The 24714-nt window shown below is 35.6% G+C and overlaps 1 protein-coding gene across 1 annotated transcript; it reads left to right on the plus strand.

Annotated features, from left to right (window-relative positions):
* Positions 1-728: 728 nt before the first annotated feature.
* On the plus strand, positions 729-24329 carry LOC106475324 (zinc finger protein 888-like). Its single transcript, XM_013936017.2, has 3 exons — positions 729-751; positions 12109-13725; positions 22212-24329. The coding sequence occupies exon 2, from the start codon at positions 12124-12126 to the stop codon at positions 13654-13656; it is 1533 nt and encodes a 510-aa protein (XP_013791471.1). The 5' UTR covers positions 729-751; positions 12109-12123; the 3' UTR covers positions 13657-13725; positions 22212-24329.
* Positions 24330-24714: the final 385 nt, after the last annotated feature.

Genomic DNA, 24714 nt, shown 5'->3' on the forward strand with positions numbered 1-24714 from the left:
AAAAATAAAGCAGACCATGCTGCAAAAGAGGTGTTGAACTAACCAGGTTTCATCAAGCTGAAGTCAAGCCGACTGAAAGAGTTGGTGATGGTGAAGTGGAACCAAATATAGATATTAAAGCAGAGCAAGAGAAAGACCCATGCGTAAATCCCATGATAGTTTAACAGGAGGACATCTCGGAGTTAAGAAGACATTTAGTCACCTACGACAGAGATTTTACTGGATAGGTATGACGCAAGATGTGGAAAAATGGTGCAGGACTTGCAGTACATGTTGTGCTAAAAGGGGACCCAAGCATAAGGGGCGTGCTCCGATGAAGTTATATCAAGTTGGCGCACCAATGGAAAGAGTAGCTGTTGACATTGCTGGTCCTTTGCCCCAAACTCGTGCGGGAAACAGGTACATTTGTGTGTGGTGATGGATTATTTCACCAAGATTATTTCACTACATGAGCTGTCTTAAGTTTTAATGTCGCTAAGAAATAGCTCGCCCCCCCCCTTCCCCATTAGCTCGGCAGTAAGTTTGTAGACATACATATTAATACTAAGTATTTGAATTTTATGATTAATATTTATTTTTTAGAGTCAGAAAAGACCATTCCAGCCTGCGAATGAGAAACAAAATCCCATTTAAGTAATTAGTAACTTTTCCGCTACCATTTATTTCCCTAGTAATGAACAGTAATAGATGGCAGCAGAGTGTTATATGAGAAAGGGATTTATTTTTCGGAAAGTGTGTTCGCGTAAACCAGGTAAAATAAATTAGATAACTACATTTTTTAAATTCTTTCTTCACTTTGTGTGTAAGATTGAAAAAAAAAAAAAATTCAGTCATCTTTGGTGCTCAGTAAATGTGACTTGATTGTGTTCTAATAAACACATATTGGATAGGCCTAACTTTCGTTTTTACTTTTAGTTTACTAGTTTTAGACTTCAAGTTCAAACTATTTAAAGTTTTACCTATATCAAAGTCTTAATAGCTAAATAAGTTAAAAGCCTCAACGTTTCAATTTATAAAACCCCAAAAGATAAAATAATCAACGTAGGGCAAGGCCAAAGTCTAAAAGAAGAAGGTTAGTAATAATTTTGTTGAACTAAAAATGTACTTATAAAAATATAAGTTTATTATTATATAGCATAGTCCAAATAATATTCTAATTTGGTAGAAAACAAACTAGAACTTAGAAGTAAAATTAAGAGCTATTTCAAATTTAACCTTTATTTATTTACCGAGACGTGTATTGAGTTTAGCGTAGTTAAACTTAACCTTATGCTTTAGTTTACGAGTTAATATTTTCTTGAAAAATATTTAGAAAGCGTAAATTGAGAAGGGAATGGCAAAGGGCAGTGTTGGTTTAAGTTTAAGTAGAAAAAAAAATAAACTCAAATCTAGTTTAATGATGTTGGCAAACTTTTGTTCTGATTTTAATGAAAAAGGTATCCCGAGAGTGTCAGAACTATTCAAACTTTCAAAGTCCAAAGCTGCCAATACATGTCATTATGAGAACTTACCCAAATAAGAAAAGTGTTATTTACAAAACTTCATAACTCTGGGTTTACAAACAAACCACTGTACCAAATGACATGCCTAATTTATTTTAGGACCATAAACACTTGGAAAGTATGCAGGATGGACCAGAAAGTCCTGATATGAACTCTCATGAATACATATGAGAGGCAACTTGTAGCCAAATGACAATGATTAGTATGCCCAACAGGAATCCAGGATTGTTTGCTTATAATCTGTAGGAAAGTATATAGATAAGGGTACAATTGAAAGTTGGACTTGTTTCATCCTTATAGACTACTACTAATACAAACCGTATGGGATTTTAGAAGTGGTCTGAACCTTTATTTATGATAATCAGTATATACCATATTTAATTAAAGTGTTCAGGTTATGAGGACAAGAGTTTATGTGAACTTAGATTTGCGCACATGTTAGGTTTGAAGATTTCTTGACTTGTTACTATTACTAGTAGTATTGGAGGTGCTTTTTGTTATTTTTAGATATTTTTGCTAGTTTTGTTAGATATCAATACAAATAACAAACGAAAAATAACCCATATAAAAGCCAGTGTGTGTCACGTGTGCTTGATTTCTCAAAATAGGAGGAGTCATAAAAGCAAAAATGCATTTTTCCAGATAGAATAGTTCAATCACTACCTGTCCATTATTATTTTAATGATGGAGGTGCTGTGAAACCTTATAAGTATAGTGAGTGTTGGTGTAATAAGCCTAAAGTAAAGATGTAGTGCGGGATCTTATTTTGCAACTGCCTCGATTAGACTTTTCTGCCTCTTTGTTGGTCAAGTTTGATTTTGCAAAATCTATTTATTTCAGTTAGCTATGAAATGCGAGGTTAAGGTATACTATGGGGTGGGGTGATAGTACTTACTCCATTATTTTCTATGGGTTATATGCTAGTAAGTAACATAAAATGCAAAAATTTTTAATTTAAGTTTTAAGTCTAAATATTCGATGACGAGGAACCCACTTTGAGACTAATAATGTTTGGAGATGGGTATTTAACAATAACTTTAATATAAGTTTAACAAAACCTTGTCAAAACGTTGTACATTTGCTGTTTTGTTAAACTAGTATTAAAGTTTTTCTTTATTACCCATTCAAGCCGTCTCCAAGCATTATAAGTCTAAATATGTTTTCAGACCATCCCATAATTATCTCAGGTATCAGTCATATAAGGGCATTAGTCTAACAACATTATCTCAAATCAGAATTGCAAAGAATGAAAGTTATTAAAAATTTCATATATTACATTGCAGAAAGATGATAGAGTGAAACTTATAATGGTTGGAGATGACAAAACCTTGTCGAAACGTTATACGTTTGCTGTTATGTTTAACTTATATTAAAGTTTTTCTTCATTACCCATTCAAGCCATCTCCAACCATTATTAGTCTCAAAGTGGGTTTCTCGTCATCGAATGAGAGTGAAACTTGTTCAAATTCAAAGTATCGGACCCCTTATCCTTTTCTATTGGTATAAAAATTAATAGAGAAATATAAAAAATCATTGTAACTGTGATTGCAAAAAAAGTATAGTGATTGGTATGAAATATATTAGTGATATGTAAATTCCATTGGTATAAAAAAATATAAAAAATCATTGTAACTGTGATTATAAAAAATGTATAGTGATTGGTATGAAATATATTAGTGATATGTAAATTATTATGAACTTAATAGCTATTATATGAAAACTGTTACTTGCAATAAAAATCATTACCACTGTTGTAGTATGAATATAAAACGAGATGTTTTTCTTCCTAAGACTAAAAAGCTGCCTTTTGAACACTAAAATTTTATATTTTGATTGCAAGATAAATCCTAATAGAAAATTTTAAAAGTACTTATAGTTAAACCAACAGAAATACCATTGGATTGTCTGTAACACTTGTCAGCTTCTTGAGTCAACTTGCTTCCTTCTGTATGTATGAAAAACAGAATTACACAGTTTTGTGTCTTAAAACATATCTTTGGACAAGTAGTAGCTTTTAAAAAGAACTGTAAATGTTATAAAAAGTTAAAACATTTTGTATCAGTAAACAAACCATATTCTTGCATTTGTTTGCAGAATAGATTTAGATTTCTTTTGTTTCAACAAATGTTGCAATGGATTCAGTTTGAAATAGAGTAGGTCCAATCGTAGATGATAAATCACTGTTTATGTAGATACATTTTCAAGAGTTATAATGTTTTTTAATTTGTGCTGATTGATCATCCTGTTTATATTTACTCTCCATTATATGTTTCTCCATTCAGTTTGGTTCTTTAGGTATGTCCTCATGTCAGAATTTACTAGCAGCTTTTGAGCAGTAGTTTCAGAAGTCATAATTAACATTATGATTCTAGATGGGACATATTACAAAATTAATGATCTGGCTTCTGTTTTATTGGCATAGTCAACCATATAATTTTAATATTATTTTAGATAAGTCACAGACTTTGATAATGTACTTCATGAGAGGTGTATTACTAATACAAAGCTTGGTTCTCATAAAATGATTACACAGGTTACACGTAAAAAACTGGCTTGAAAGTAGAATGTCAAAATAATTGAAGTTTTGATTTTTCAAAAGAAAAATAATTCACACTACTGAGTACTGAACCCTTTAAGTATTGGGATAGTGACATGTTTTCATATATTTCATTGATACTGAAATAGCAAAACTTTCTTATGATATAAATGTGATGGGTAAAACCGTTACAGTGAATATTTTCTGGAATACTAAAACTTTTAAAATGTCTTGTTACTTAGTGGTGTGATGTTATACACTTGTATTGTGGAAACTTTGAAGATTCTTTCTTGACATTATAAATAGAGCAATGTCATCTCAACAGCCTAGTACTATAGTATTATGTAAACCAAGAAGTATTTTTAATTATAAAGACAATAGTATGTCATATGGCAAGTATAATTAATTATAATCGTACCTTGCCAGCTAAAAAAAAGGCTTTCACACCATTAAAATAGTACTTTTGTCTATGAATAAAAGTTAGGTCTTGGCTTCAATACTTATCCATATTCTATAACACTAAACTTGTAAAAATATTTCTAAGTATACCATTCATTTACCTAAGGAGATTTACCATGGAAGTTAAGATGAACTCCTAACAAAATTTATATATGAATCATGTTCTGTAGTTTTTTAATAATTTTGGAGAAAACAAAATGAACCTGTAGATGTGGCCCAAATTTCTGAATATAGGTGGTATTTAGTATTTGCTTTTTGGACCTGTTTTTAGCACTTCAGCATTTAAGAGGCCTTACCAAAACTGTTTTATATGGGTACAGAAAGCTTTGTACTTTTAAGTTAATTATTTCTGTGACAGTATCTCACCTCCTCACACAGTTTAGCTGTCTTTCTTGTGCATCTGCATGAAATATTTGCATGCTACTAGCCTTGAGGCAACCCCCACCTAATTGTGATTTAATGTGAATTGTGCTGGTGCATGATGAAATCATCATACAACAAAAGCCCTCCATTTATTGAAGGATGACAACCTCCTTGTGCAATAACCCCTCTTATACACTTGCACTCATGGTAACTTCATTATTTTTGATGTGCTTCTTCAATTTGCTGATGTTTGTACTGGGTGATGAAACTTGAGTTTCATTATACTTTGGACCTTGTCCTCCTTTGGCTTTATTTTTTTAACAAGAATTCACAAGTTAATGGGACTTTTTCTTGTGTGAGTGGAGAAATTTCGTATACTGGACATATTTCATCTATGGTTCAGGAGGATTGTTAACTAAGAAAGACATTATGGCCATTATGCATGCTGGACCTTCATTTCCCATCCATTCTTCAGGTGTGTTCCTTCTCCTCAGTTTAAAGCTGAAACTAAGGAAGACAAATTCAATTACCTATTTCTTCCTGAATTTTCCCTACATACATCACTACCAGTCAAGGAAATCTCTGAACCTTCCATGTTATTTCAAGATTTGATCTCACAGGTATATTCTGTTCTTTCAATTTCTCCCATGCCTTGTTGCCTGTTTCACTCTCCAATGCTCAGTTTTCTCATTTTTCTTACTATTCTCCAATACCTCTCCTCCTTGCACCTTATGTCTGAGGAGCTTCATTTGCCCCAGATGACTTTTCAAGGGAAGTTATTCTATTCTCTACTATGCCTCTTTCTGCCTTTTCCATCTTCTCTCTACTTACCTGGTTCCTCTGCTATTGGGACTTGTTAGGTAGGGATACCCTCAACTCTCAGTATGGCTGCCTACTTCCTTTCTCATTATCTGGACATCTGTGTGGTGTTTCTGACTCTCTAAAATCATGGGCTGAGGCAACCCATCACCAATTCTCACTAGCTTCTTTGATTTCTTGCCTTTCTTAACCTTACTCTTCTACTCTAGTTCCTTGACCAAGTCCTTCTATCCCCTGCTTTTTAATTCCAACTTCCATAACTTTCCTCCTCTACCTGTCTCTTCTCTAACTAATGTCAGACTTGCCACTTGAATTACCAGTGGCCATTTGGTCAGCATGGGATCTGTAGGGACCCGTCTGTTATGGTTTGCAGACCTCTGGTCACAGTTTAATATGGACAGATGAGTTCTGCTAGTACTCACCCACAGGCTGTCCACTTCTCTTCTCTACCCCCTCTCTGTCCTCACCCCCATTTCATTTCTTCCTCCTCCTCCCTCCAATCCTATTTATCTTCAACATCTTGAGGAGGTATTAGCAGTATCAGGTTGTTTGGACAAACATGCCATTGAGAGGGTATAAGACACTTCTTGTGGTTCCCAAAAAGACTGGGGACTAGAATTTGGTAAGCTACCTCTCTTCTCTCAATTGCATTAAGATCATTCCACACTTTTGGATTGAAAATTTCTTTTCTTTCTGTTGATCCTTTTCACCAAACTGTGGATGATCAAGATCGACATTTTACATGCATTCCTCTATATCCCGATTGCTCTGTCCTTCAAATTTTTTCTATGATTTCTTCACCGGAATCAGGTTTTCCAGTTCTGGGCACTTCCTTTTTCATTGTGAGGGCCTTCACTCACCATCTTCATGGACTGGGTCTATGATTCCATTTTTATGTAGATGATTGGCTTCTCTTAGCTCATTCTCAGGAGAAATTCTCTTTCACATTTCTCTTCTTTTTCAGGAGATTGCTCATTTGAGTGGCTCGTCAGGATTTCTAAGTCCTTTCTTACACCTATCCAATATCTTGTACACCTGGGAATTTTCCTCAACTCTTCCCTCAGTTATGCTTAGCCTCCTCTTTACATACAACATAAAGATTATATGTTCTCCTTTTCATTCTGAGCAAGAGGTTCTTTCTCTTTTTGGGACTCTGGCTTCCCAGGTGCCACTCGTTCCTGACTCCTGGTATTTGGACACAGGATTAGTGCTCTCTTCACATCAATGTGCTCAAACATCTTGCCGTCCATTGGGCATGATCCCATTACTTATCCTTTCTAGTGGATCATTTGGTAATTATCCATATGGGCAATTCCATGGTTATCAACTATCAAGGGTGCACCTGTTCCAAGACTTTTTTTTTTTCAGAGTTGGTCTTCCTTTTTTAGAATCCATTCTCATCATATTGTCTGTCATGTGCTGGGAGCTATGAACTTTATTGCAGACCACTTCTTTTAGCCAGACAGCATTCTACCTACAAAATGGTCTCTCCAGCCACATGTTTTCTGTTGGGTTTGCTCACAGTTGAATGCACCCTTCATGAATGCTTTTGCCACCCTTCTCAACTCCAAACTTCCTCTCTCATGGTCTCTGGTTCCTCATCCTTCAGCTTTGGCTGTTGATGCTCTTCGCCAGGACTGATCTCAATTTTTTCTATCCTCTTCTTTGTCTACTACCTTGGGTCCTTGCCTTGATTTGCAACACTCCTTGGTGGTGCCTCTTTGGCCAGCTCAATCTTGAGTTACTCTGCTCCCTTGCTTGACAAACAAACCTCTACTTCTACTGCTCAATATGCCCTCTCTTGCTTCAACCTCGTGCATCACTGTATCATCAAGGGATATCATCTCTTCATCTTCATGTATGGGATTTGTCTGGTTCATTGCCTGTTGAGCTTGACTCTTTGATTATGTTACCTTTCTCTTGTGTCATTTTTGTTAACCGTTCACCTTGTCTGTGTATCATTGTAAGTGCTTTATGTATCATTGTTGGTCCATCCACCACCACTTCCCCCTAACTGACCTAGTGTACGTCATCTTTCCACTTTCTTTAGCTGGTTATTCAACTGTGATTTGTCAGTCTCCACCACTGCTGGCTATCAGGTAGTATTTTTCACAACATTTCTCCTTTTCCAGTGCCACAGAGTATTTACTTTGTATCCTCTCCACCTAGTTCCAATCCTTCCTTCTTCACAGATCACCTTACCCTGCTTCCTTGCTTGACTGGAACCTCAGTGTGGTTTTGTATATTCTCACACATGACCCATTCAAGCTGTTGGCCTCTTACTCTTTATACTTCCCTTGTCTTAAGACTAACTTATATTCTCCTCCTCCTCACTTGTGGTTGCTGTTATTCAGATGTCTATGGAATTGATTCTTCCTTTACCCTTATCCATCCCATTTATATACTCCTCTATCTTGATCATTCTTCCCCTTATAAGACTTATGGTGCTTGGGAAGGTAACCACACCTTCCTTCCATATCTCACCTCTATGATCATTCAGATCCAGACAGGATACTTTGTCTTGTTCAGTCTGTTCAATATCACTTACCATGTACCTTCACCTTTCAAGGCCCTCTTTATTATCTCTTTGTACTCTGGACCCCTCCTTTTCCAGAGACCTCTCTCCTTCTACCCTTATAGGATGGGTCCATCAACTTCTCAGTCTGATATTAGCTTCATTGGAAGTGGATACTCACAGGCTTTTCCATATTTCTTCCTATCAAGTTTGTCACCTTACTCATTCTATGATTGCTAATTTTTCATTCAGGCAGGCATGTGGACTATCCCATGCACCTTGATTGCTCACTATCTTTCCCATCTGGCTATTTTGTCTCCTGAGGGTTTTTGGCTTCCTTCAGTTGCTATTCTCCAGTCTACTCACTGTCTTTAGACAGGTGAGAACACTTTCTTTTTCATAGCCTCCTCTTTAGTTCATAGGATCCCATCATGGTGGCTGGTGTTATCTTCCATAGTATACTTATCCACAATCTGCATTGAGTCAAGATAATGGAAAGCAATTATACCATTTGTCCTGCTGTTCCTGTGCTCACTGTGAGATGGATTGAGGTATACATGTTTATTCAATTGTCCAATTCAAACCATACCTCTTCCAGAGACTATCATGGAGAATGCCAGCACCAGGAAAATGCACTGCTCACTTCTTTGGCTCTCACTTACTGACTTTTAAAAATAGGGCTTCACAGTCACCCATTGCACTGTTTTCAGTAACAGATTTTTCTGGCAGGATGGCTAGGCATGCCTCTGGTTCCAATGCAGATTCCCCTCACACCCTTTCAATGAGTGAAGCATGGGAGACCCTTGCCACTTACCAGTTCCTAGCAGCTGGAATGGTGGATCATGAAGAATCCTCACCAGTTGGGCTCAGCACAATACAGTAAGAAGTGGGATGGTTGTGACATTGTCAATATAATGTGGGTTACTCTTCTAAAACAAAATTCATACCACTTCTGCCCTCTGTACCACTTGTACCACTGCAGCCTGAAATTGTTTGGTAGAGTTGAGGTTAGCATACGCTCTATACAAAATCATATTGCATGATTACAGTGCCATCCTCTCACGGTTGGAGTTTGTCCTGTAGAGTTGAGGTTAGCACTCACTTTATGACACCAGAACTTGTAATTGATGTGCCTTCCATTTACAGCCAGTGTCCATTCAGTAGATTTGAGGTGAGCACTCACTGTTCAACACCATATTGCATAACTAACATGCCCTCCTCCTGCAGCTAAAGTCCATCCTGTAGAGTTTATGTGTGCACGTACTATACAAATCCATACTACATAACTAATTTGCCCTCCTCCTGCAGCTGGAGTCTACCAGTAAAATTGATGTGAGCACACAAGGTTTCCTGACCACACTACCCATATAGGCTTCCCAATTGCTTGTGTGCAAGTGCTTGGATAGTCATGTTCTTATTCCGTTAACCCATTCACTATGACTGGGACGTATATTAGCTGCAGTGAATGGGTTAATCCATGCAACACTCGGGTGCATTTGCCCCTTCTTCCCTTCCTTTTCAGGTGAAGAGTATGCTCTGGTTCAGATGAGGTCTCCCACACACGTGCTCATATGAAGTCCCTACCATCAAGTATCATACTCCATGGGCTTTCCTTCAGGCACTTTCTGAAGAGAATTCATCTAGGTAAAAATTGTATTGGCACCTCTACTTATTCAGCATGGAATTCTAGCTAAACTGTGTGAAGTGGGGTTATTATTTTGGAAGTTAACATTTTCCTGACCTGAAAATGCATTTCGGATAGATACTCACCTGTCCTCCCCACTTTTGGTGCATCTTCTTTTTTTTTCTTTGCTTTATCAAAGAATGAAGTTACTATGAATACAAGTGCATAAGGTGAGTTATTGTGCATAGAGGTTTGTTGCTCTTCTAACATTGGAGGGTTTTATCCTCATGTGAAATTAGGTGGGATTTGCTTCAAGGTCAATATCATGCAAATCTCTTTGGCAGATGTATGAGGAAGATAGCTGAATTGTGTGTAGATGTGAGTATCTATCAGAAATACATTTTCAGGTGTGGAAAATGTTAACTTCTTTAAGTAACTCAGACATGTGTTTGTTGTTTCTACGATGAGTAAGCTGTCATCCTAACGGGTTTAAGCTCGTCAGTAATCACCAAAATCTTACACAAAAGCATTAGTAAAAACACCATTTATAAGTGTTAAATTGGACCCCAGTACATTGAAGAAACAAAAGATTAACAAAGATTAGAATTCAGGAGCATAGCAGACACATAAGACATTATTGATCTAATTGCAATAGACCATCATGCCAAGGAAGACCTTATGATAAATTTGAGTAGGATATGAATGACATTCAGAAAACAAATATAAAATAAGCCTTCTATATCCATCTAACTGATATTACTGTCAGTCAACGTAAAAGTAAAAAACAGATATCCATCTCAAAAGCATTAAAATAATTTAGTTGATTCAAGCCCTGGTGGAGAAAGCCCCAGAAGAGTAGATAGCACCTAGCCCCTCCATCTAGATGTGGCTTAAATCCTCGCCACTACCATAACAGAAACAGACCTTTTCAGGACTTCCCTAAGAGCAGCAGATGTTTAAAACTAATTAGTAATTAGTACCTACAGTTTTTACAAGTAACTTATTAATAATTAGACTTTGGTGATCATATACACTATTACTTGACAAGGATTGATGTCTTCCACAACAACCTCACTGTAATTACATATATGGTTTTCTTTGTGCCTACTTCTTGCCTACTAATTTAGTGTACTGTTTCTATTGTTAATCCATATAATTGCTCTTTCTGGCTACTACTTTCCTTCTTATGCAGTGTACTCTGTCTGATCCATATAACTGTTCTTTCTCATTATTTCATGGTTGATTATGAATGAGGAATATTGTGATCCTAACTGGTGAAAAAATTATAAAGGAGTGATTTTTCTATGGACACTTGTTTCCTTATAATATATTTTCCACTAAATTTTGATAGTTCTTCTCATAAATATTTTATAGTATTATATTGAATGATCAAATTAATTTAATGTCTCAGTGGAATCAGTTTAATTTCTTTCTTACAAAAGTAGTAACAAATGAATTTCCATGTTACTTAGATAATATATTTGTTTTATCTTTACTTTGTGTCTTCAGGTGCTTTGCAATTGATTTATTCGGCTTGTAGCTATAACCTCTAATATGTCCAAATAATAGTGCAGGGTGGAAAAATTCAGACTTCAAGTTTAATGATTGTACAGGTTAAAATCAAATTGTGTTTTTCATTAAAGATGTCTCCAAAATTAACAATCATACATATATGATAAGTTGTAGCTGCTGATAAGTTTCATTTACCAGAGATATAACAGTTGTTCAACAGACTACAAACATTATATGATGCATTGCTTTATTTATACATACTTTAAAGTGTTTTCATTGCAGTACAGTATTTAACTATCAGTCTGATGTTTTAACTATATACTTGTAATGAACTATTCTAGGCTCTATTTACACTAGAACTTGTGTTTTTGTACTGTCTGGTGGACAGATCTGTTTAATGCAGATCTGTTTTTTCACTTATAAGTTAATATTTTTTCTATTCAAGACTATGACATATGATTAAGCTAAGTCCCAGCACCAGTTGTAAGTTTCACATGCCTTAGTTTGTACATGTGTATAATTCTTGATCCCATACTTTTCGATTTATTAAGAAACAACACAAGGAGTAACAGGCCTCGTACAATTTTACACTTTTGTTTTCAGAAGTTTTGACTGTATGCACCACCTGTCTACTTTAGCACTTAAGGCTATAAGGCTAGACTTAATTGAGCTATGTTCATGTAGATTTTGACAAGCTAATATTGTACTAAGCTGTCTCATTGATGATAATATTACATACTTTTGTTACTAAAATAATTATTTTAATGTTCCTCTAAAGCACTATAATAAGAAAATGTCTACTGTGCCTCACAAACGGAAGCCTGGTCGTCCCAGAAAAATTGAGCAGACCCTCTCTAAGCCTCATGCTCAAGTTTCTGTGCCTAAAAGACCACGCGGTAGACCTCCCAAGTATCAAAGACTAGAAGTAATAACTAATTCAGACCTATCACATGATCACAGTGGAAAGAAAACACTAGACTTTAAAGAAGGTGAAGATCAGAACTGTGACAATAACATTGTTTATGAGTTTCGTAAAAGAAAAGATACTTCTGATCAACTTCTGCAAATAAAAGGGAAAGATGGCATGAAATGTCCTTATTGTTGCTATATTTCTAATGGAACAAATCGTCTCGAGCAGCACATATCCTCGGTTCATGCCAAAGATGTAACTTACAAGTGTGGAATTTGTGATTTTACCTGCAGCTGGAATCGTGAATACTGGGACCATATGAGGGCTCACTATGATGGCCCCCCTTACAAGTGTGAATCATGTCCTTACACTTGTGAAAGAATCCAGTTCCTGTTGACGCATCGAATGAAGCACACAGATGAGAAGCCATTCCAGTGTGAACAGTGTGGTTATCGTTGTCGCACTAAGTGTAATTTAATTGCTCACAAGAGGAGCCATACTGGTGAGAAGCCTTATAAGTGTGACCACTGTGGCCGTTGCTTCAGCATGAAAGGATCCCTTGATCAGCACATGGCAACTCACAGCAACATTCGCCCCTTTCTCTGTGATATGTGTGGGTTTTCCACAAAATATCAATCTCATCTACAGCTTCATCAGAAGATACACACTGGTGATGTTTTTCGTTGTAATCATGCCAACTGCACATACTTTACACCCAAGAAGAGTCAGTTAGCTGCCCACATACGAACCCATACTGCAGAACGATCTCACATCTGTGCTGTTTGTGGACGTGCCTTCATAGAAAAGAGCCATCTCGTGCGACATGAGCGTATTCACCTGAGTGTTAAGCCTTATAAATGTGACCAGTGCGAGTACAGTAGCACAAGACGTGATAAACTGAAGGAGCATGTTGAGAAGCATCATGGTTTAAATGCCACTGCAAGAGTGCCATTTAAACCTAGGAAACCACGACGGCAAAAATTTGACCCCTCATGTTTTCCCAATCTAGATACTCAAGCAACAATTGTCAGTGAAATGCACACCACTGAGCAAGAACCATCATTGTACCAGTACTCTTATAACACAGAAGTTAGTCCAGAACTATCAACCAGAGTTCTGTTGGTGCAGAATCAATCAGTCCATAACCAGCAAGCATCTGTGGTTGACCCACTTCAACAACATAATCACCATTCACAAGTTATGTATGTAGAGACAAGAATGATGCCACCTGACCAGCAAACAAATGTTACTGTGATGCCTGCCAACATCCCTCATCAACATCATCCCTCATCTCATCATCCACTTCCAATGCCACACACCGCTGTCCCAGTGGTTCATAACCCTGGGGATGAAGGAGGAAATTATTCCCACACACAGGACTTAGGAGGCCTTGGGGCTTTCATGGCTTTCTTTTGAATTACTTTATTAAATAAACTTTTTTTCTTGCAAAGAGAAAATTAGGAGCAGATGAAAACATTGTTTGAGGTATATTATTGTGATTTTTTAAAATTATGAATATATGTGCATCATGTTTTATAGTCAGTTATGTATTATTTAGATTTTTTGTTGGTTACATATATAAAAAATGTTAAAGTGGTACTATTGCTTATTAATACTAATAAAACTTCTCATGAACCTGGAAGAAATTTTTCTCCTTTAATGAAAATATTTACTAGATATGTGTAATACATTTCATTAGTCATAAAACTAAAAGATTCTGTCACTTTGTTTTACTGTGTGCTTTATGACAGGACATGTTGAATCATTATCTTACCTATACACTGTCATTTAAAACTTTCATTAATAATACTACTTTGTCTTCATTAATTGTTCTCTCATGGAACTAAATACTTGTTTTGTTTGTTCACTGTGAAATTTATTTGCATTTTCTTCATTATTTTGTTTTTTTTAGTAAGAGTTTGAACCTTGTTTATGTATCATATGTATAAAAATCTTGTTTTTTTTGTGGGTGTAAAATATGTTAATCAAGATAATAAGTGGACTTTATATGTCAGAATGCATTAACCGTTCAGGACTAAGTGTAGGTTGGTTTGTTTTGTTTCAAGTGACAAAAGACTTGTAAATTGCGTGTTTTTTATGTCTTAAAAAAAATTTGGTCAGTATTATAAATATCTAAGTTATGGTTTGTAAGTTTTTTAAATGCTCACTGATAAAGCATTAAGCTACACAGTTTTCTAATTTAGTAGTTGGATTTATGTTTACTTCGTACCTTTTAAATATTAATTCTTTTTCTCTTGGTAGCTATATAACAGCTAAGTTTCTTTGAAAACTTGAAGTTAAGTAACAGTATTAACAATAAGTAGCACATGATGCCAGGAGCACGTTACTATTAAAACTGTTTGTAAACTAATCACTAAAATGCTGAATATTTTTTTTTTTTTGTATGAACACAAGCAATTTGAAGATGTATGGTACTTTATTAATTGTCTGTTGTAACTATATTCATGAACTCTAAAATTATTACATAGGTATCTCCAAGTGTGGCAATGTGTGCATTAATAGTTGTCTTCAGCTTATGTTTGTGTTTTGTTACAATTAACACTAATATAAGAATAAGAAATTTGAGCCCTGGTTTGTTAACTGTTAAGTATTTACTATAAGAAACTTCAAACATTCAATCCTCAGAAATGCCACTCATCTTTCCACAGAACAAATAGCTGTTACACTACAGATAAATGTATTTGTGCATTTGCCAAGCTGTGAACGAAACTCCCACTTCTATATGTATTAGTGTGTGCTGTGCCAGTCTGTGACACAATCAGTATTAAACTATAGCCCTACTTTAATAGGAGGGTGAAACATCCTCCATGTGCAATATTCCCTTGAGCATATTGTGTAAACCAAAAGCTCCTTTTCTCGGTACTGCTAGTGGTTCAGATGTCTTTTTTGTTTCACAATGAATTATGGAATTTTTGTGCTTTTTGTTTTAAACTTTTAGCTAATAATTCAGAATTTTATGTTTTTTTATCTTTATTTTCTTGATTTTGAGAAATAAAGATACAAATTTTAAAAATTTCAGTTAGAGCTTCTGATACAAACCAATATCTTTTCTTACATTAATTTGATTTCGTTTCTTCATCAAACTATAAGATTTTGAGACACGAGTTCCAGTGTTCTGGTTTTGATAATTAATCTCAATTTTCATCATTATGAAAATGACCAAGGCCTACATACCATTGGATATACTAAACCTACTTAAAAATAAGTAATCATGTTAATAATTATAATCATAATATTACTTTCTATGAATTCTGTTTTATGGATTTTATTAGTTGTGATTTCTTATATCTGCATTTCTGAAACATCCCAAGGTCCAGACTTTCTTTCATAGGTGTTGTTCTTATTTTCTTTAAATGGCAACCATTTTACCTCATGTAATTGATTCATCTTTGATCCAGGATATATGGTATCCTGCTTTTGTACCTTATACTGAGCCTGCCTTGTCTTTGACCAGTTCTTACCACATATTCTGTGTTCTTTTACTTCAGTTATTTTCTGCTGGTTCTTGGGTGTCTACTTGCACACACTTCAACTCATCTTTTGTTTCTTTTATTCCCGTGCCTGATTGTTACAGATTCTTTCAATCTGTTCTTGTATTGACTCTTAGTTGCCATGTCTTCCCTAAATTTAAAAATTGTTCTCTGTGGGATATGGTTAGAATTCTTTTTTCTAGTGCTCTTATTCCTTTGAATTTCTTTGCACAGCTTGGAAATATTATTTTTCTTGTACTTTGACTCTTTTTACCATCTATCTGCTCTTTTTGCTTTATTAGCTTGCTATTCCCTGTATCCCCTCTTCTGAGGCTTTGAATTACTACACCAACATCCTTACTAGGGTAAGGTTGAACTAACCTGTTTTTCTTTCTTCCCAATTTTCTTTTTCATCTATTACTCTGTTCACTTTCTTTGATTCTTGGATTTGCTTCATCAGGACACCTTGTTTTCTAGAATTAGACTCCCTCTGTTTTATTCATGGGTATTTTAATTGACTCATTTCCTTTATGCAGACAATTTGGGGAGCTCATCTTGTGGTCCCTTCTTGGTGTGTGTGTGTCACCCCCCACCTGAGAGGCCAGCCATCAAGGGGCTCACAGACAAGGTGTTTCTGGAAACACTCTTCAGCTTTGGTCCTGTTAGTGCTTCAGATAAGCAAAAAATTGTTCAGTTTCTAATGAAAGCACCAAACTTTGCACAAAGCTTCTTCCAAGCACTCTTTATTGATTAAGAATGGATACCACACTGAACTCTGGATGAAACTGCTGCCATCCTGGATTTCAAGCTGCTGCCAAAATCTGTAATTTTCTGTATTTTTGGTTCTAATTGAGATAAACATGTATAACTTGACATGTAATTATATTCTTTTAGTGACAGAATCTGATTTTGCAACATTTATATATGTATGACTACTGAAACATCAAAATGGCTTCCATCAGTCATTTAATTTTACATTTTGTTACCAGAAATGCATCTTTACTCGAATAAACTAAATAATAACATCAACTGATGCTTATGTATAGTCCTATTTGCTATTTTATGCCTGTTTTGAAATATCAAAGCATTAAAGAAGCAATGGTTAGTGATATTCTATTTTAAAATAGCTGTTTTTGAAAGCCAATATGCCTACTTTGGAATACATATCTGTATTTTACTGTGTTGTTAAAATATATTAAAGAAATAAATATTTAGTCAACATCATTTAAAATTCAACCTTACTTTCATCAACAATGTTATTTCAGTCTTCCTAAGTCATTTCATAGATAGTTACAAAATCAAACTTCTTTACTTCTCAAATTTCATTTATAGTGCATGTCTCTTCTAGGTATCTTTACACTGAAATACATAATATATATGGCATACAATCTCTTACAGGTACTTAATTGTGAAGATCAGTTTCAATGAATCATATTATCTAATACCTAATGCAAGCAAAAGCCATATAATGAATGTAACATGCTTAAAAGTATAACAAAATGTATGTAACTATCAAGTATATTTAATATGTTCAACCAAATCCATTTCTAGATTTAGCCATACAGTCTTTTTTTTTCAACAATAAGGATACTTATTAAAAAGTATGTGAAATTACAACAAGAAAAATTGAGTGACATTATGAAACATAAAACAATCTGTGAACTAACGGTCATGGATGACATTTATTTTAATTCATAATTACAATTTTTGAGCAGTAACATACCTAGTTAAAGGTTGCTGACTGTGATATCAATGAAATACAGATACAAACATTGGGAATATATTATGCATCAACCAAAAACTTCTGTAGAACTGAGGGCAGATTAAAAAAGCATTTGACACATACCCACATAAAACCTTTAGATGCTTATACTCTCAAATTTATGGTATATAGTAGTCACTCACATTAAAGATATCGATTTAAACAGAAATACAAGATTTCCAAAGAGTAACTACTCGGCTGCTTGTATGTCTTGCCTGCTGCAGTTTTCACTTCAGGTGCACAGAGTAGTACAAGCAAGACTAGAACAATAACATTTGCACAATCCTTGGCATGTTTTATTACAGCCATAGTATACCAGCTCATGGCATGCATTGCAGGCCACCAGTAATGTTGTCAATTTGTCCCAGCCCCAGTTAACAAAGGATTGGAGTTCAGATGTAGGTAGTAGTGATTGAGCCCACATGTATCCAAATTGCAGTGTGGCTCTCCTTATTTGTTGAATGAGGGCTGTCTGTGTGAGAGGTGTATTCTCCAGAGCTTGGGATCCTTTTGCAAAGAGGACCAGGCATGCATCATTTACAGCACAAAACTGAGATGTTCTTGAACATAGAAGTATCACAAATTGCTCTGGAAGTGGTGCTGCAGAATTTTCTTTGGACAAGATGGGCTACTTAGTGCTACAAGTCTCAGTCATCTCTAGATGTACTTCCCAAACATTCCATACAATTTTTTTTTCTTCTCTGTGCAAGATAAGATATGGTATCACCACCTATGAATGCATGAAGAAAGAGTGAGCCAGTTGCATTTTCTAGACCTCTAAGTTCAAAGCAATAGAGTGACAAGGGATGTATTGGAAATGTTTACAAACACCAAAGGGAATCCACAGTTCTATCAAAGATAGGTTTAGCAATTGTGATATGGAAGTAACCACTACATCATTGTCAACAGTCCTAATTATTATATTTTTATGACAGTTGTTGTTAGCATGGGCCACATGTAGTAACACACAGGTGTCTGCTTCCTCTTGACTTTGTGGCTGAAGATTAGCATTGCATCTGTCTCTGAATCGTATACTGTAAGGATTATCTCTAACTGTGTTATGAATACTTGTTTAGGTCTGACATCCATTGTCAATAGTTTCTGGGCAAGAGTATGAAGAGTTATTCCTTGTTTTAATCATTCTCAAAAAAGACATTCCAGTTCCTTTGGAGATAGTTTTTTTTGTCAGTTACTCTTCTCCTTGTATCAACATCTCTGTTTTCTCTTCTCAGTCTTTTCTCTGCATAATTGCCAAATGCCTTTGCTGTCCTTTGCTTTTATATGTGGATTATAGCTGCACCATCAAGAATTTTTATTGATATATCTGGCAAGGGTTCACTGGGTATGTACATTGATCTTCCAGACATCTGGAGAGGTCAAATTTTATTCCCATTTTCAGTTTTTCCTGACATGATAATGAGGGTGGTTTAGGACTGTTCTCATGAACAGAAAATTGCACAAGTTTTCCAACTCTAGACTAACATGATATGTATAATTGGGAAACAGATTACAATTTTTTTGTAATGCAGCTGCCTGATGCTGGATCTTTGAGTGAGATTTTGTTGGTTAATTGTTAATTAGAAGAATATTGTTTATCTTTGTGATATCAATCACTGGTTGCCTTTGACTGGTCAGTTGACCTTTTACAAGTGATTCATACTGCTCTCTCCCAGTTCACATTTCTGACTTGACAGCATGCACCACAATCATATCTATCACATCTCTTGTAATTAGAGCAATAAGGTTTTGAGAAGTAGGTTCCCATGGTTTTTGATGGTCTCTACCATGGACTTGATATGTTTGATTAATTTCTCCTGCATTGAATATTACTTTTCATGGTGAGAAATGGGAGCTTTACCATCCTCATCTGAAGAGGGAGATTCCTCAAACTCACGCAAAAGCCTTGAGACCTCTGGTCCTACTAGCATCCACCTCCTGAGAGATGTTGGACTATTAAGTAATGTAACAGCTCCTCCTCCTTGTTTTATGCTTTTATTAGATTGTTTGTGTGACCGATCAAGTGCCATGAGTGAGAACTTGAACTTGTGGCTAGATCTTTGTACAACAAAATTGCCCCTGATGAATTCTTCATGTACTGTAGGATGAGATTTTTTTTCAGTCAACCAATATGCATAGTGCACAGTTTAATGGTATTACCTCATCTATAATAAATACATATAAATCAAAGTTTCCTTTACATAATATATGAAGGTTCAATAAGAGCCCAAGCTCCTTGACAGCATCTTGGTAGATAAATTGAGGTTGTTTATTTGATTTTATTTCACACCAACTTGCAGAAGTAGTGGCACCATTGTCAACTGATTTTTCCTGATATGCAGCTTGTTGAAGTATGTGCAGCGCAGCTTTGTTGACCTGGTAAGCATACTGTGTGTGCTTCACATCAGAGATTCTTAGCAACACCAGCCTCTGCAGTCACTTCAAATCATCCAATGCCATCAAGCCAGTGACCCAAAGTCTTAAGAATGACTTTTTAAATATGAAGGCTGCTCATGGCACCTACAAACTTGTCTTCACTATGTGTTTCAGGATATGCCCACTGGATCTGTTTAGCAAGGATGTAAAGAGGCGAATCCATGATAATGACAAGTCTCTGGCCTGGGTTGATAAGCCGAATTGCTTCTTTAGCATTTTTCATTGCATGTTTTACCATTGCAGTTGTGAAAAGAGGTAAAAAAGCAATGCAAGTGTCACCTAACTGCGTGCTAGTCTGAAAAGCTGCCCAGTATACAGAAACACAACTTACCTCTACACTACTGACTACTATACCTTTTTTCAACCACTAAAATTCCTTTGCTTTTGCCTCACAGATTGGGTGTTTTTCAGTTCTCACTGGCTGTTCTGTTAAGGGAACTTAAAGGCTTATGTCATGCAGTGACATATGTGGGACCTACAAATAACTTGTTGGAAGTTGAGACATAGACCTCTGTTTAGGAGCTTCATAAATGTTGACTAAATCTCATGTATTTGACTCAGGCTTTTTCTTTACATTTTTGAGATATGAATCTTCTGCTTTCCAAGGCTCTCATGTCTCATTTTCTCCCTATTAATAAGGTTCTGTCACTTTTGAGTTCTCTCACTTCTTTTGTGTCCCCTTCAGTGGATTCTAGCAGAACAGTAAAATATACCATGTGATCTCAATGTCATTGTGGCTCAAACATTTCCATACAACTGTGAGCTTTCATCTTCCTCCATCCTGCTCAGACTTACACCTGTTCACAGATGCCATTCTAGCTAGATGGGATGTACTTCTGAATACCTTCACTCTGTTTTGGTGTTTGGTCTCTTGCAAAACAGTCTTTCCACATCAGTGGCATTGAGATATAGGCAAAAAAATGGACCTGCCATCATGTTTTCTTATGACTGTCTATACATCTTGATTTTATCCATTTCAACAACTCCACTGTCATTTATTACATCAGTGAAGAGTGAGGTACTCATTCTTTGGACCTTTGTTTCTTGTTCTCGAGCTCCACTTTTGAACAATTAACAACAAAAGTTGGTTCTTGGCCTTCCATGTTCTAGGAGTTCTGAATTTGGTGCCAGATCAGCTCTCACCAAGACCAAAATCTTCAGATTGAGTGGTCTTTAAATATCCTGGTGTTTCAGCCTTGAACCTTCATATTTCTTCAGAATGTGTCACTCTATCTTTATATATGTCTTTTGACTGGTTCTTTGCAAGACAGACATGATTCCCTCACAGACAGTTGTTTTCTTGCTTGCTTTTGTTGGCCAACTACATTTGCACTTTATCAACACAAATAGGTGATTTACTGTTGATGATCTATTCAACATTTTCTCCAGATTGTTCAGCTCTTCCTCATCTCATTTCCATTTTTACCTGGCTTTTGAGGGCAGATTGTCCATTTCTATCATTACCGGTTACAGAACCATTTTGTCAATGAACTCCTGTCTCTTCCCTGACCATTCTTCTATTCTTTCTAGTTTTTATGGACCTCTTCTAAGCTTTTTTCTTTATTTGTCTTCATTCTCAACTGAAACCTCTGTTTCATTATTAGGACTCTCATTTGTCCTCCATTTGAACCTTTGACTACCTTTTCCCTGTACTATCTTTCTCTTAAGACATATTTTCTTTTCCTTCTTGCATGTGGGAGATGTTCTTTCATTTTTTGTCTTGAACAACTCCTGCACTACTCACTACAAGAACAGATTGATTTTATTTCCAATAGCTTCTTCCTCCTCAAGAATTTGATCAGATGATTTCTCCACTTTCCCTCCCTTTTATTTGTACAGTTGTTCCGGTCATTATAATATTTTCTGTCCTGTCAAGACAGTTTGTAGTTTTCTTGCTCATACTGATTTTTTTTTTTTGAGGGACTCAACATAATGTTTTTTTGACATGGGATTTTTCTTCTTCTCGTGACTATCTTCCACTTTGACTGTTGGATGAAACAACTCATCCAGCTTTTGTATTCCTCTATGGCGATGTCACTAAATTTCTTTTTAATGTCCTTTCCCATAAAATTTTTCATCTCACTGCTACTCTTACCTCTAACTGTCACAGTACCTTAGACGAGCCCTTGCAGGCAGGGATCTAGATGACCACCAACACCTTTGTCTGTAATTACTTGTGTCACATTGCAGTTTTATCTGCCTCTGATTTTCATTTCTTTTTAATTGTCATTTTACAGTCTTCACAGAAATTGTGAAGTTGAATTGTTGTTTGTTTATTTTTGCAGCTCTACATATCTGTATACTGGAGATGATGGAACCCACAACTTGTTCAGTGCTGCCTCAAATGGAATATTTCTCTCTCAAAATCTGCATCAAGTAGAGGATAACAGACAATGTTAAGCCCTTCTACCCCTGCTGTTGATACAGGGTTTTTCACAAGACTGCTTCAGCAATGTTTATAGTTTATCTTGTAAGTCATACTGCTTGTTCATAAAAAAAAAAGAAGACATTACTAAGTGTGTTTCTTACCCTCACGCCTGGCTAGACCCTTCTATCATTGTGGGACCTGTGTTTCTTGCCCTCACACCTGGTTAGCCCCTGCTATCAGTGTGGGACTTGTGTTTCTTGCCCTCACACCTGCTAGCCCCTGCTATCAGCGTGGGAATTTTATGCAGATGAAATTATCCCTGTTTGGTCCATGCACCCCCTCAGTGTGACTTCCATTTTCTTCAAGTGAAGTGGGAGGACCATCTATTTCCCTAGTACCAAGCTGCTGGAAAGGTTCTTATGGAGAGTTCCCTGCTGGGTCAGATTAATTCCACTAACATGAGATCAGATGAGTGCACTACACAGTTGGAAGTAGGGCTGAAGTGTTCACCTGGAAGTGTAGTACATCACCCCCACCCACACACACACACACACACATACACATTAAAAATGTTATTGTTAACAGTGGTTATTCCAGCTGATTGGGTTTTGCCTTCTCTTCAAGACACAAGTCTAGGGTGATTCATCTTTGCACATGCTTATTCTGTTAAGTAGTTCATGTACTTTGATTTACTACCCTAGCCACAGTGCACATAAAGTTTTTGTTGACCCCTTGAAATATACGGACTGGATGAGCAGTTATTACATTAAGCCTTTCTATGTGACACTTAAGAATCATGTATGACGTTATTTTTATCTGCCTATTTTATGCTCTCAATGTACTGTACAAAGCATATTCTCTGCATGAGATGGATGTGGTTTTCTATAGAGGGATGCCCCAATGGATGACATGCTCCATGTGTTTTCCCTTTCTGTTGCTGTACTCTCAGTTAGGAGCTCATTTCCTTATCTAAAAATGTATTTCAGATAGGTACTCACCTTTGGTGTACATATTGTGCTGTAGGGGGATTACTGCATATAAAGCACATGTCACTCACCTATTGGTGGAGGGCTATAGTCTAATGATGAATACATCATAGGCTAGCACAACATATTAATACGTCTACAGGTGGGTATTTTATTCAAGGTTTGGCACATGCTCAAACCTTTCAACAGTGACATATGATAATAATTGTGGAGAACTGAGTATCTATGTGAAATACAGTTTTAGGTAAAGAAAATGTTAAAATGTTCTAGTGCAATTTATATTTTTAGATAAAAAATTCTTTTCCATGTATATTAGGTTAAGTTGCATTTATTTTAACTTTGGAATATGAAAATATCAGTACCATGTGAAGCATTTTGTTATAGGATTTTTTTCATAGTGTGTACTTTGAAATAAACTATGACTGAATCTGACCAAAAGCTGTTTTTCAGGTCCATCTGGTGAAAGCAAACATAAATGTAAGTTTAGTAGCTAAAGAACACTATGCTGAAATGAGCTGTCAGATTTATACCTGTAGTAATTAATATAATAACTCCAAACTTAAAAATTAATTCTTAGGTGTGACAAAAATGCATCTCACCATTCGGTGTTTTGTGATTGGGCTGAAACGTTGCATATTTCTGTTTGGATGGAAGTTTCATATGCCCATTTCTTGTGATTTTTGTTAGAATAAGAAATAACAAAGAAGGATCAGAACAACAGGTAAAGGAATCAAGCATAACCACACAATACAATCATAATTGGATTTTTAAAGTTTATTTTGATACTAAATAAAAATCAAATCCTTTATGGTATTGTAGGTAGGAGAGCTTTTGTTTGTTGTGTTTAATTAACATATGAAACTTAATCATGGTGTAACTTTGTGACCTCATAATAACTAAATAATAAATTATGTGTTAAAACAGAAAATGTAGTTAAGTGAATATTAACTGTATAGGTTTAAGGAAAGCTTCAAGTATGGAACTTAGTACTGTGTATAAAAAAACTATTTCAGTTTGTAAGTAATTGAATAAAGTGTCATGAGGACTCAGTTGGATTTAAAAATAGTGGCTTTATGAATAATTTAAATACATGTTCATTATCAAGAAATTTTGTTTACCATTTTCATTCATTAAAAGACACTTGTGTTTTTGTATATCCCTTTACACAAAGAAAACAAACCAATATAACTGTTAAGGTTGGTTCATATGATAGTACCAAAGCTTAAAGAATTGTACAAAATTACTCAGATTAAGCTTTTTTATTTCACACAAACTTTCAACTACCTTCTAGAAATAGCCATCATATTTGTGATGGCTCAAAATAATCTCACAACAAAATACAGTCCTAAGTGATGTGTATGATCATGGAATATGGTTACACTGTCATGATAATTAAATAAACTCTTAACAGTGAATGTTGTTAATCAATACAAA

This window comes from Limulus polyphemus, unplaced genomic scaffold, assembly GCF_000517525.1.
Source record: "Limulus polyphemus unplaced genomic scaffold, Limulus_polyphemus-2.1.2 Scaffold146, whole genome shotgun sequence".
NCBI lineage: Eukaryota > Metazoa > Arthropoda > Merostomata > Xiphosura > Limulidae > Limulus > Limulus polyphemus.